At 41.6% G+C, this 14,178-nt stretch overlaps 1 protein-coding gene across 1 annotated transcript in view; it reads right to left on the reverse strand.

The window, feature by feature from the left end:
• The window catches only part of PIK3C2B (phosphatidylinositol-4-phosphate 3-kinase catalytic subunit type 2 beta), a 343,678-nt gene that overhangs the window by 301,966 nt on the left and 27,534 nt on the right, over positions 1–14,178 (reverse strand). Inside the window, exon 5 of the mRNA XM_089669402.1 lies at positions 6,441–6,504. Within this exon, the coding sequence (XP_089525528.1) occupies positions 6,441–6,504 (64 nt within the window). The remainder of the gene's footprint in view (positions 1–6,440; positions 6,505–14,178) is intronic.

Below are 14,178 nucleotides of genomic sequence, written 5' to 3' on the forward strand. Positions count from 1 at the left end.
AAGCCTTTGATAGAGTGGCATGGGAATATTTATTTGCTACATGCAGGCATATAGGACTGAAACCTAATGTGCTGGCATGGATAGCCTCCTTATACCAAGATCAATCAGCATGTATCAAAAGCAATGGGACTTGGTCTACTCCGGTGCGGATTAAAAATGGCACAAGACAAGGATGCCCATTGTCACCCTTGCTATTCATTATCTTCCTAGAACCCTTTATCCGCACTATAAAACAAATGCAAGAGATCGCAGGGTACCAGATAGGACATAGAGAATACAAAATAGCAGCCTATGCTGACGATCTTCTATTTTTTCTAACACAACCACATACTTCCATCCCTAACTTGCAACAAGCATTTGCTCAGTATGGATAGGTCTCCAATCTAAAAATCAATTATAAAAAGTCAGAAGCTCTAAACATAACCCTTCCCCCCCCCCCCAATTCCCTCACAATGGCTCAAATAACTCATTCAAATGGGTATGGGACTCCCAACGCGAGCGATATTTACCAAGTCAATTTTTTGCCTTGGTAAATAAAAAGTGATAGGGACCTCTCCTCGTGGAACCTTAAACGTTTTTCTTGGTTTGGGCACGCCGCTATAATATGACTGGTCTCCCAAGAATACTTTATCATTTTCAGACCTTACCAATAAGGATTCCTTCGAGTTTTTTTAAATGCCTGACAATGACGGTTCAAAAATTACTCTAGGTAGACAGTAAACCTAGAATTAGCCTCCCATATCTGATGGCTCCCAAAACTAGAGACTGGGATTCCCCACTTTTAGATATTATTACTGTGCCGCACATTTGACAAGGATTATAGATTGGCATTGCCACGGCACTAACAAGGACTGGATAAACTTAGAAGAAACGTTCTCTAAAATTCTGCTACGATATTTGCCTTGGATCCCACGTTCTGCATGCCCGGAGGATCTTATGGCCCATCCCCTTAAGGGGCATCCCTGGCGGCGTTTCATTGGGCATCACATGTCAATTTCGAAAAGGCCAGGCACACTTACGCCTTTAGCTAACAATCCAAACTTTCCCCCCTGGACTCGACTCCAAAGCAATACCCTCTAATTCAGATGGATCGCCTTTCCTTGCTATGCATTGTGTACCTTATAGAAGATTGGTGAGTGACCTTATATTTGTCCGTATGCCCAAAAAGACAAACCAGCCAATTTATCACTACGTATCTACACATCTCCATAAACAAGTTTTTTTTTTTTACGCCCACGCCATTTGATTCATGTTTAAAGGGGGAGATGTATGCTTGGCTGCAACTCTCTCATGCATCTGATCCCAGTAGATCCCGGGCAATGTGGGAATCATGCTTACATACCCAGTTTTCTGATACACAATGGGAAAAAGCATGCATTTTAGCACACAAATGATCGATCAGCACACGCCTGCAGGAAACCTCTTATTAAATTCTAACTCAATGGTATGCCACACCTATGAAAGTGAGATTGTGGTTCCCACAGTGCTCTGACCTATGTTGGCGTTGTCAGAAAAAGAAAGGATATTTGTTACATATCTGGTGAACCTGCCCCCAAATCGCACATTTCTGGAGAAGTGTGACTACCTTGATACACCGTATTGCTGAAACAACTGACTTTTACTCCTGAATGTTGTTTGCTGCACATCTCAGATTACTCAAACATACTTTAACCAAACACCTAATAAATGCAGCCAAGTCTTTGGTTCCCAGACATTGGAAATCACCTACCATACCCACAATTAGGGAATGGATACGTATGGTTGATCATATGCAATTTCACTATACTGTACTATTTATATTTATTATTACTGTTATTCTCATAAGGGAATCTCTCTGCAATGGTACAGATTTTGATTTTGCAATGCTGGTTATAACTCACAGTCATGTTAAATGTCTGATTTTTTATACTGATTTCAGAAAAGAGAAAATTTTTTATGTAAATGTTGTAATCTTTGCTTTGGAAATTGCAATAAAGTATATTGTTGAAAAAAAAAAAAAACAGGCACCAAATCCCAGTGATTTTTGATCATTTTCATTTTCAGGTAGATCTTTGCTTCTTAAAAGGTTGCCTACCCATGGTTTAGAGGTAGTAAGGTACTTGGACTACACTACTGGTTGGGAAATAGTAAAACCGATGTTAAACAAAACAGAAGCCATGCAGGAATGGCCAGGTTCCACAAACAAGAAACAGGTCACAGCTTTCATTGGCAAACCAGGTTACTATAGGAGATTTATCCCAAATTTTGCAACTCTTGCATCCCCGTTGAACATTACAAAAGAGAAAAACTCAGTTATGGAAAAATGGTTCACAAAAGTGGAAGAATCTTTCAGAGTCCTGAAGAAGACTCACTGTGTGCAGCTAGTTGTATACACCCCAGATTTTTCCAAGGATTTTGTGGTTTAGACAGATGCATCTGATGTTGATTTTGGGGTGATGCCGCCTCAGGCACACGGTGGGGAGGAACACCCTGTAGTGTACCTGAACAGAAAGCTTTATGAACATGAAAAGAAATTTGCAGTGATTGAGAAAGAAGGTTTAGCTATAAAGTGAGTTGGAAGCTCTAAGATATTATTTGAAAAGATGCCATTTTGACCTGGTAACTAACTATGCTCCCCTCAATTGGATGGCCCAGAAGAAAGATAGGTGAACTAGTGGTTTTTGGCTCTACGGAGTTGTTCATTTATGGTAAAAAACACAGACCAGGTGCTAAGATGTGAAACGTAGCTGCCTTCTACTGAGTACATTCTTGCTGGTCCACATTGATTTAAGATTGCCATTTGTATAGTTAGTTCCGGGACATGGCTAGGATTTTGTTTTTGAATTGTTTAAATTTTAAACTGCACATACAGCACCTGTATATAGCCTGTACGTAGCACCAACACACACACACACATCAGTTTTGTCACTATACTACTGGGCTAATAGATGTGCTTGAAAAAGATTGCTCACCCCAGGAAGCATTAGGTCTGCTACTTGACCAGCTCAACCAGACCTTAGAGAGTCAGTGGGATGAAACGCTGCGTTAGAGAGCAGCCGCACAGTGACCAGACATTTTCTACATTTTGTCATATTACAACCAAAAATATAAATTTATTTACTCTGATACCCCTAACTAAAATCTAGTGGAACCAATTGCCTTCTGAAGTCTCCTAATTAGTAACTAGAGTCCACCTGTGTGTAATTTAATCTCAGTATAAATACAGCTGTTCTGTGAAGCCCTCAGAGGTTTGTTAGAGAACATTAGTGAACAGCCAACATCATGGAAACCAAGGAACACACCAGACAGGTCAGGGATAAAGTTGTGGAGAAGTTTAAAGCAGGGTTAGGTTATAAACAAATATCCCAAGCTTTGAACATCTCATGAAGCACTGTTCAGTCCATCATCTGAAAATGGAAAGAGTATGGCACAACTGCAAATCTACCAAGACATGACCGCCCACCTAAACGGACAGGCTGGACATGGAGAGCAATATTTAGAGAAGTAGACACGAGGCCCATGGTAACTCTGCAGGAGCTGCAGAGAATCTGTTCACAGGACAACAAATCTGGGCTTTATGGAACAGTGGCAAGTAGAAAGCCATTGTTGAAAGAAAGCCAAAAGAAGTACAGTTTTCAGTTTGCGAGAAGCTATAAGGGGGGGGGGGGCAAACAACTGGAAGAAGGTGCTCTGGACAGATGAAACCAAAATGTAACTTTTTGGCCTAAAAGCAAAAGACGCTATGTGTGGCAGAAAATGAACACGGCACATCACCCTGAAAACACCATCCGCACCGTGAAACATGGTGGCGACAGCAACATGTTGTGGGGATACTTTTCTTCAGCAAGGGCAGGGAAGCTGCTCAGAGTTGATGGGAAGATGGAAGGAGACAAATACAGGGCAATCTTACGCCTGTCAGAGTCTGCAAAAGACTTGAGACTGGGGCAGAGGTTCACATTTCAGCAAGACAAAGACCTTAAACATACAGCCAGAGCTACAATGGAATGGTTTCGATCAAACCATATTCATGTGTTAGAATGGCCCAGTATAAGTACAGACCTAAATCAAATTGAGAATCTGTGACCAGATTTGAAAATTTGCAGTTCACAGACACTCTCCATCCAATCTGACAGTTATTTTGCAAAGAAGAATGGGCAAAAATGTCTCTAGATGTGCAAAGCTGGTAGAGACATACCCCAAAAGACTTGGAGCTGTAACTGCAGTAAAAGGTGGTTCTACAAAGTATTGACTCAGGGAGGCTGAATACAAATGCACACTACATTTTTCAGACATTTATTTGTAAAAACTTTAAAAACCATTTACCATTTTCCTTCCACTTCACAATCATGTGCCACTTTGCATTGGTCGATCACTTAAAAACCACATAAAATACATTTACGTTTTTGGTTGTAACATGACAAAATGTGGAAAATTTCAAGGCGTATGAATACTTTTTCAGACCACTGTAACTCAGGATTTACAAATATGAAGTCTGTGTCCTGTACTGTACAACTAAAATAATGCGTTTTTGTCTGTATGATCACTTCTTTTTCTGAGAAATCTTCCTAACAGGCCATATAATAGGCTATCCCATGAACACCATAAGTACTGCTGCCTAGAGTAGAGGTCTTCGGTGGCCTTGAAATGTTGCTTCTTATGGAGTAACAAAAATATCTCATCTTCATCTTTGATTATGTGGTGTGCTAGGTGCATTATATTATTTGGTATTTTGTTATGACGGTGCTATCTATTACTTAACCTTGGCACCCACTAAAGACGTGATCTATTGCTGTATGGAGTACAAGGGATTATTTTGTACAGTATTTATCTTGCTTAACAGAAAAAAACTTGACCATGGCTCTCATTTTTCTCTGCTTACCAATTACTTATTAAAGTATCTCTAAATGCTAGGCTTTTTTTTTTTTTTAACCTTAATGCATTCTCAGCATTAGGGTGAAAAATGCTCCAGTACATTTGTGAGCCTCCCTGTCGTCACTTTTTCATGCTTACCACTGCCAGCGTGGCTTGCCGGGTGGTGTGTCTACGGACACACACACAGCTTGGCTCAGATCCTGGCAGGGGGCACACATGCAAGGGTGTTTCTTTAGCAGCCAGCTAGCTAATGGAGGCGCTCACAAACAGGGATGCGGGGAAGCAGTCTGAAGGAATAAGATAATTCTTTGTATGTTACTCTGGACCTCATCTTAATCTTAGGATTTAAAAAAAAGGTTGGGGGAGAGGGGGGGGTGTTAAAACTCAAAGCAGAACTTCACTCTTTCAATCAATCTCAAATGACTATTTTTAAGCCTTATGCTGCTAGGATTAGTAAATTGATAGGAAAGTATACCATATTTACTTGTTTAAACTTGTTTCCATTTCTTCAGTAATTTCCTGGTTTCCAGCCTTAGGTGAAAGCAGCAATACATCCCAGGAGTTTTCAGGAGGGGTTTTCTCAGATAAGCACACCCTCCTGCATGCATGCTTGAGCTAGGGGCAGATGGAGTTCCAGGAAGATTGCTACAAATGGCGTTCAAGTCAAACCGGGGACTTTTAATTTTACAGATATAAAAAGGGATGCTAGCATGGCGGTACTAGACTCTGTAGTAAGTGGCAAGTGTGTCCTATTACCGACAGGCAGCGAAGATGTCGTGGGCCAGTCCAAAAACCGTTCATCACAACACGTGGTTTCATGCACTGACTAAACACTGTTGTCTGCCATCTTGGTTAAGTTTTCTACGAAGGTTTAAAAACCACGTATAGTAACAGAAGACTGTACGGTGACAAGACACTCAGCTGCAGTAAAACATTTGAATGGTGTAAACATTGCAAAGATGGCCATACATCCATTAGTGAGGATCCTGGCCACAGTGGTTCCCAACCCACAACATTCATTCCTGTGAACATTCAGCACGTGATACACCTGATCCTGGATAATCGACGCATAACCTGTCGTGAAATTGCACAAGAGTCGAATCTTTCTGTGGTCAGCATTTCAGCACTGATGACGAAGTGAAGCAGGCTGTCCTAGGATGGTCAGGCGTAATGACAAATCTTTCTAGGCTGAAACTTTCCAGGCTTTAGTAAAAAGCTGGGATAAGTGTATAAATATAGCAGGGGAGTATGTTGAAAAATAAATACAATTTCCACTGCCTGAAATTTTTTCTTTTATTATATAAACTCAAAAGTCCTGGTTTGACTTGAACGCCCTTCATATATGAACTGCTATATAAATAATCTGCCCTTACTCAAGATGCCCACGGCCAGATATGCTAGGGTATGCTTTGCAAAGTGATTTTTCAGCAAAATAAAGGATGGCGTCATGGATGCATGGATGGTTTGCTTTTGAAAATTTAAAATTAATTAAATAAAGTTTTTGGTTTGTGAAGCTCAGATGTAGCATAGTTCCACTTTAATACCACTTCAAACATTGCTTGAAGCACAGATTTTAGAAATCTACTTACATTAGATGCAACAAATTGTTCCACCTCATTGTGATATGTGTCAAAAAGTAGGGACAAAGCCTGTCTGGAAAAAAAAAATAAACATTCACAAACTACTTATGGGTTAAAACATTTATGAATTACATTTTATTAAAAGCACATCCTGGCATTCACTTTACTTGCTCTTTCCTTTCCTGGCTTTTTCAGTTTTCAGCACTGTAATACTTTGATTTACAATTGCTCAGTCATGCAACACTGTACCCAGAATTAATTTTATAACACTTTTTGAGACTGGGAGAGCTTTATTTTCGTTGTATTTAAAAGATAAGTTAACCTTTTCAAGCATGTTACAGGTTACTCCCATAATTAGGGTGTAACATGCAATATGCTCCAGCATCTTCAGCCCCCGATCACCCCATGACAGCAGGCGGGAGTTCTTCTGCCCACACCCGCTGTCACATTTTAACAACAGCGAGCCCACACAGCCGCATCATTCATTCACAGGAATCGGTTAATCAATGAACTACAAGGCTTGTAGTTCTCAATGAACTGCAAAGGAACTGGTAAGTGCTTTAGATTTTGGAGAGTAAACATTTCAAGGTATTTTTTAATGAGGCATGGTGAGTCTTTTGAAGGTTCCATTTTGTTTTTCCCCACGAGTTTTTGGAAAACATGGAAAGAAAAAAACATTTTTTATTACAAAAAGTTGTCAATTTAATAAGACATTTCTCTCACACACACTTTCTCCCCAAAACACATTCTGCTACTCCTCCCAAGTATGGGGATACCACATGTGAGATTTTTGTCATGTTTGTACTGATTACGTATTGAACATTGTATCTTGTGCATCACAAAAATTAACCATTGTTGTATCAAAAACAGTGTACAGTCACCTCTGTACAAGTGGTCAAGGAATTTAGCTTAGTGTAGTGTCATCTATAGCAGTCCCAGTTTCTATAAGCCAAGCAAGCCTAGTCTACTGGTACATGGCTGCCCCAGGAATGCCATATTTACTGGTCTGGAGGTGCAGGAGAGCTGAAAGGTGAACACAAAATTCCTGTGGTTTAAGGAGTGCAGTAGTCACCAGGGCTGGGAATGGTGTGTCCTAGGAATGTAGTCAGTGGGTTTAGGGGGCAAGCAAGGACAAGGTCAGCAAATAACTAAAGGATCAGTCAAGGAAGTAGGCAGAAGATTCTGCCTTTGGCTGCAGTGTTTTACGGAGAGCCGAGTAGGTCCTGAGGGATTATTGACAGTGGCTATCATAGTGTCACCCTCCCATCAAATTTCTTACTGCTTTGGGACATCCCACATAGTCATGAATAGCCCTGCTCTGTGTCTTGTGATGTACGATAAAGAAAATTGTATTTTGTTCTACATACTTACCAGTAAAAATCCATTTCTTGGAGTACATCACAGGACACAGGAGGTCCCACCCCTCTTTTTGGAATGTCATTGCTTAATAAAAAAAAAAAAAAAAAAATGAGGTACTTCCTGAATAGGAGGGGTTATATAGGGGAGGACCTCTTCTTTGATTGGTCCACCAGCGTCCATTCACCTTTAGGTGGCCTATAACCCACATGGTCATGAATAGCCTGCTCTGTGTCCAGTGATTTACTCCCAGAAAGGATTTTACAGGTAAGTATGTAGAAAAAGAATCCAATTTTTAAAATCCAATGCATTGGCATTTATCCTCAATGACCACCCAGGGGTTACCAGAACAGGGCCATGAACCTGTAGGCCATTGGGGTCACCCAGACACATATTGGTGTACACAGATGGAGGGGGAATTAAGTTATGTTAAAAGGCAGGATAAAGGTTTCCAATCCCTGCAAGCCACGGACAATCACTGGCTCCCAAGGTGGAATCCATATGTAAATAATAACATACCAACCCAGATATCTCCTATGGTCCTGCATTTAACTTAATATCATTCCCCCACCTCTACCATCTCTGTTCACCAATAGGTGTCCTGGTGGCGCCAGTGGCTCACAGCCCTGTTCTGGTAATCCCTGGGTGGTGATTAATGATTAAGTGAAAGCTCACTGGATTTTATAATTATTTTAACAATGCCTGCTCTTGGGTTATGTTCCTACATGATATACACCCCTGGGGAAGAAAAATTAAATTGTATTTGGAAACGCGTTGGATGTTCCCGTCACAACACTTTTGAATCACTGATAAATAGATGTTGAAGTACTGTATTTTGATTTCTATTGTCATGTGGTTTATGTATATATAGAACGTCTGTAAACGATACGCATTGCTCTTAAGAATGCTTTTATTCTTTTTGCACTAACAAAGATTGTAAAAAGTTTTCTCTAACACTATTCATTTTTTTTCTTTTGGTTGCCCTTAAAGTCCTACAAATGAGGGTCTAGTGTTTTTGTATGATATAGATGACATATAGAGTACTGATTTGGCAGTGATCAAGGATACTGCAACTGGTTGAATGGTGTGGTGATACTGTACTGTTGTAGCTAAATATCAGGGATACTGGCTGACTGCACTGGAATACAGTGTCATCAGAACAGCCAGCGCCCCTGATCACTAGCCACTGCAGTACAGTATCACCATAGTGAAACTGCACTGCTCTAATTACTGTGAATTCATTTATTTTTTGTACACACCGAGCACTGCTAAGCACTGGTAGGAAACACTCAGTTTCCTCTCATAGCTGAAAAGTGAGACAGAGACCATGGTGACACTGTACTACTTGTGGGAGGTGATGAAGATTTTTTTTTTTTTTTTTTTTTACACGGATTGCTTTTACACCCATAAAGGCTGTAAAAGCAATCATTTCTCCTTCTCTCTGGCTGTATTCTTGCAGCCATTGAGAACTGTGAGAGCTGTTATTGGTCACAGCTTGTCACATGGTACAAGGCTGTTGTGAATAGCCTTGTACCATGTGACTTCTGTGATCATTCACAGATTTCACATGTAGTAAGCAATGATGTCAGAAGTGACATCTTGCTTACTACTCTGCATGTGATCACTGATTGGCCAATCAGTGATCACATGATCAGGACCTCACACAGAGGTCCCGTACGACAATCAGTGTTCCACTGTGTCCGAAGGACACAGCGAGCACCGGATTGCGGTGCTGCGCGCTTCCAGGGAGTGCGCACAAGCAGGGTGCGGGGAGGCCTGCACTGCCACCGTCCGGCCGTTTATATACAACGGCCGGACGGGAAGTGGTTAAGGACGTCTTTAAGTTGACCTAAAGAGAAACAGTGCCTGTATGTACGCTGTGTCACTGATGGTTAAGGATGCAGTGGCTTCACAGCTGGCAACCAGTGTCGTTGACAGTGACCAAAGCTTGATGGGGAAGCTTGGACAACAGCTCTCCATCTTTTCCACTCTCCATTTGATTAACAGCAGTTTAAAACAGGTACATGAATCTGTTACCCATGGGTACTTCGGCACTTTTGTAAACACGCCTTTTGAATTCCCTTGTTTATGCAGATCTAAAATGAACAATGAACATACCATGACAAAATATCATATAGTTTCCCAAATCTAGTTAGTATACAGAAATATTTTCATGATAACCTGATTGTCTTAAAACACAAGAGTGATGTGCTTTCCTTACAGCACATCAACCCCACTGGAACATAAAACTAAACTTTTATTATAACTAAGATAAAATAAAATGTCAAATCAAATGCAGTAATTAAAAACACATTTCCTACAGCTAAGCGCAGAGAGATAATCCTATAAAGTTAAGGCAAGAGGAGGATAAAAATAGCTCAATGGAAGGAGCTAGGTCCACTAAGATTTCATGCTACCAACTCTCTCCTCCAATTCAGAACCAATCCGCCTTTATTTCTAAATACATTTTCAAGGTTCAGAATCCCTGCTGACATCATTCCAACCATCTCATATCTACATAATCCATGAATTTCTCTTGTATCTTTATGTTCACCACTAGGGAAAAGAGCACAATTTACTACTAAGCAAAACATTTTACGGGTTAAAATGATCATGTTCTACACAATTCTAAAATTTTCCACCAGTTTGGCCTTATCTTCATTGCCATTTTTTGTTGGTTCATACGTTGAGTCTCTCACTCTTTATATAATTTAGTACAATTTCTACTCCTTGCTGCATGCTTAATAAAAAAATATCCACTGATACAGGTAATTTTTTTTTTCACGAACAAAGAGCAAAAAGGAAAACTGTTCATTCAGGTCCTGTATTGTTCTGGAGCCAAGTCTAAAGATCCATTTCAATTCTGCTTTTAGCCTTTTGTTCTTATGGAGATCTCATATACTTTGGCCCAATTTGACATCCCATAACACCCACATTTTAAACAGTTTTGGCTCCATGCTTATTATCCCATATGTGTTTAGCTACTAGTTTATCTCTTTTCTTGTTCAAACAATTTTATTAACAATAAACCAGAATGACACAAACAAGGAGACATTACTAATGTACACTGGACATTGAAGTGGCAGTAGGACATAAAAAATGAATGAAGGTCACAGTACAAATGTCTATACATTTCTGACGGAAACAGGTAGTTAAGAATTGATAACAAATGACGTTATTGTTTCAGCCAATCAGAGTAGTGTCTCGCAAGGGCGTTAAAGAAATAAGGGGAAGTTTGGAGGGGGGTCAGACAGGGGTGGAAGGGGGGGAAGGGGAAGAGGAACAACAACGATGACTCCATGAGCATTCATCAAGTTTACAACAGCCCCTACGTGCTGCGTACGAAGGGCTATTGACAATACCCTTGGTGCACAGTACAAAAATCAAGGGAGAAGGAGTGATTCGTCAAAGTTAGGCGGGAGGAAACGCTCTACCCAGGGGCTCCATATGCGCAAGAATTTAGGGATCGTGTCAAGAATTGTGGATTCCACCTTTGCATGTATCATGGCTTGTGTTATTCTGGTTTTGACGGCCGCGATCCTTAGGGTGGGGGGATTTCCAGGATTTCGCTATAACCTGCTTAGCTGCCGTCGTAACTTGCATAAGGAGCGTGAATTGCGAATTGGAGATGCCAGGGGGGCATTGATTGAGTAGGGCTGTTGTTGGGTCGGGTCGTAGAGTGATAGTGCTAAGTGTAGATCTCATGGTGAAAATTTCATCCCAAAAGATTCGGGCTACTGGGCAGTTCCACCACATATGGTAGTGTGTTCCTGGGTCCGTACAGCCTCTAAAACAGTTGGGCGAGTAATTAGGGGTAAATTTTGCGATTCTCGCTGGGACCAAGTACCAGCGGGTTAAAACTTTATAATTCGTTTCCAATGCTACAATGTTCTGCGAAGATGATTTTGTGTTGGCCCAAATGTGGTCCCAATCAGATGGGTCGAATCTCTTACCTAAATCCACTTCCCACCTATGGGTATACAGAGGGGGGGACGTGGTAATCGAAGTACTGAAGAGTGAGTATAAGCAGGAGATAAGCCCACGTCTATGAGGGTCTTTGCAACACGCTCGTTCAAAGAGAGACATGGCATCTGGTCGATTGGTAGGGGGCGTAGAAGTGTTGTAGCTGTAAGTATCTAAATATCTCGGAAGCTGGGAGGCTATGTGTTTCCCGCAGCAAGGCAAAGGATTTAAACTTATTCCTCTGTAGGAAATGATGTGTACAGAGCAAATTAGCAGAGGACCAGGCTTTGAATAAAAGGGGTGTCTGCCAGGCTGGGGGAAAAGCTGGGTTTCGGAGAAACGAGAGCATAGGATTATGTAGTGATTGGAGGAGATAACGGGTTTTCAGTTTGTCCCATAAGGATAAAAAGTGAGAAGTGATGGGGTTGGTTATAGAATGGCGGTCTAGTGGCCTCAACCAGAGTAAATTAGCTGTAGATAAGGGGTCACATTCTATCGATTCAAGGGCAACCCATTGAGGGATTTCAAAGGTTGCATGATATTTAGGTAACTGGGCTAAATGCGCTGCTTGATCGTATTTGCTGATGTTGGGTAAGCCTAGACCTCCATTGAGCTTAGGGCGATATAAGGTGGAGCGAGGTATACGAGGACGAGTATTGCCCCATACATAGGAAAAGATGCGACGCTGCAGTGTGCGGAGGTAGTGAGGGGGGACTGGGTCTGGGAGGACTCTAAACAGATATAGAATTTTTGGAAGGATTGACACCTTGATAACTGCTATTCTGCCTAGCCATGCAAGGGGAAGGGAAGACCATTTGGTCAGAAGAGCAGAAAGATGGTTTAGCATCGGAAGATAGTTAGCTGCGTAAAGGTCTGATAACTTAGGCGTCAGTTTGATTCCTAAGAAGGGGATATGACACTGTGACCAAGGGAATGGTAAAATCTGCTTCAGATGCGTCAGCTCTATAGGGGGGAGAGAAATGTTGAGTACTGTTGATTTATTGGGGTTTATTATTAGACCAAAGAGTGAGGAGAGAAAGTCAATGGAGATGTGAGAAAGAGCAAGACGTCATCCGCAAAGAGACATAACTTATGATGTGTGCCCCCTATCTCAAGTCCCCCGACATCCGGGTTAGCTCTGATTAAGAGGGCCAGAGGCTCTATAGCCAAGGCAAAGAGCAAGGGGGACAGAGGACAGCCCTGTCTCGTGCCTCTAGAGATCGGAAACTGAGCTGACCTGTGCCCCAGATACCTAATTCTGGCCGAGGGCTCTCGATAGAGAGAGAAGATCCAGGTTAAAAAGTGTGGCCCAAAGCCCCAACGGTGCAAAATATAGTTGAGGTACGGCCATGAGACTGTATCGAATGCTTTCCGTATATCTAAGGACAGGAAACAGGCGGGAATATTGCGAGACCTGGCTAAATTTGCCAAAAGAGATGCACGTCTGATGTTATCTCCCGCTTGTCTAGTTGGAATAAAGCCCACTTGGTCGTTATGAATTAGAGAACCAATACACAGGTTAAGACATGAAGAGAGGATTTTTGCTAACAGTTTGATATCAATGTTAAGGAGAGAGATTGGCCTATAATTGGACCACTGCGTGTCATCAGAATTCGGCTTTGGGATCATTGAAATGTTCGCTTGCACTGTTTCATGGTTGAAGGTTTGGCCAGATAGTAAAGTGTTAAAAGCATTAGTGAGGATAGGTGTGAGGAGATTAGCAAATTTTTTATAGTAAGTGGCTGAGAAGCCATCTGGTCCTGCGCATTTACGTAGTTTTAGACTTTTAATAGCATCTAAGGTTTCGGCTGGGGAGATGGGTCGCTCAAGTGTCGCTAATTGGCACTCAGAGTTTCGGGAAAGAAATGGAAGTTAGAAGGGTATCAGCTTGTGTGGGGTCAAAAGGTGTGGAAGAAGAATAAAGCTGTGACAGATGTTTATGGAAAGTCTGTAGAATGTGTTCTGGGTTACAAGTGAGGTTGCCAGAAGAGGTGCGTATCCAGATAGGTCTAGTGAGCTGGTTGAGCCTGCGAAGTGAGAGGGCCAGGAATGTATTGGGTTTATTTGCCCTAGTATAATATTTGTGCCTAGATCTACGGAGTGAGAGTTCCGCTTGATCTGTGAGAAAGAGATCTAGAGCCAATCTAGATCGCTCCAGGGCCTCACGGTTGGTAGGCGTAGGAGCCGCCTGAAAGGCTTGATGGGAACAATCATAGGTTTGCTCCAGTGAAAGACATTGTTGTCTTTTGGTTTTATTTAAGAAGGATGCTTTGCTAATGCAAAACCCTCACAATACCGGTGTATGCGCTTCCCATAACAGGAGAGGGGAAATATCAGACGATTGGTTAAGAGAAAAATAGTCTTTAAGGGCTGCTTCGATTTCTAGACAGTGAGCTGGATTTGCAAGCAGGTTATCGTTAATGATCCA

Source organism: Staurois parvus, unplaced genomic scaffold (genome assembly GCF_062004578.1).
Source record: "Staurois parvus isolate SC_StPar_1 unplaced genomic scaffold, SC_StPar_1.0 ptg000074l, whole genome shotgun sequence".
Taxonomy (NCBI): domain Eukaryota; kingdom Metazoa; phylum Chordata; class Amphibia; order Anura; family Ranidae; genus Staurois; species Staurois parvus.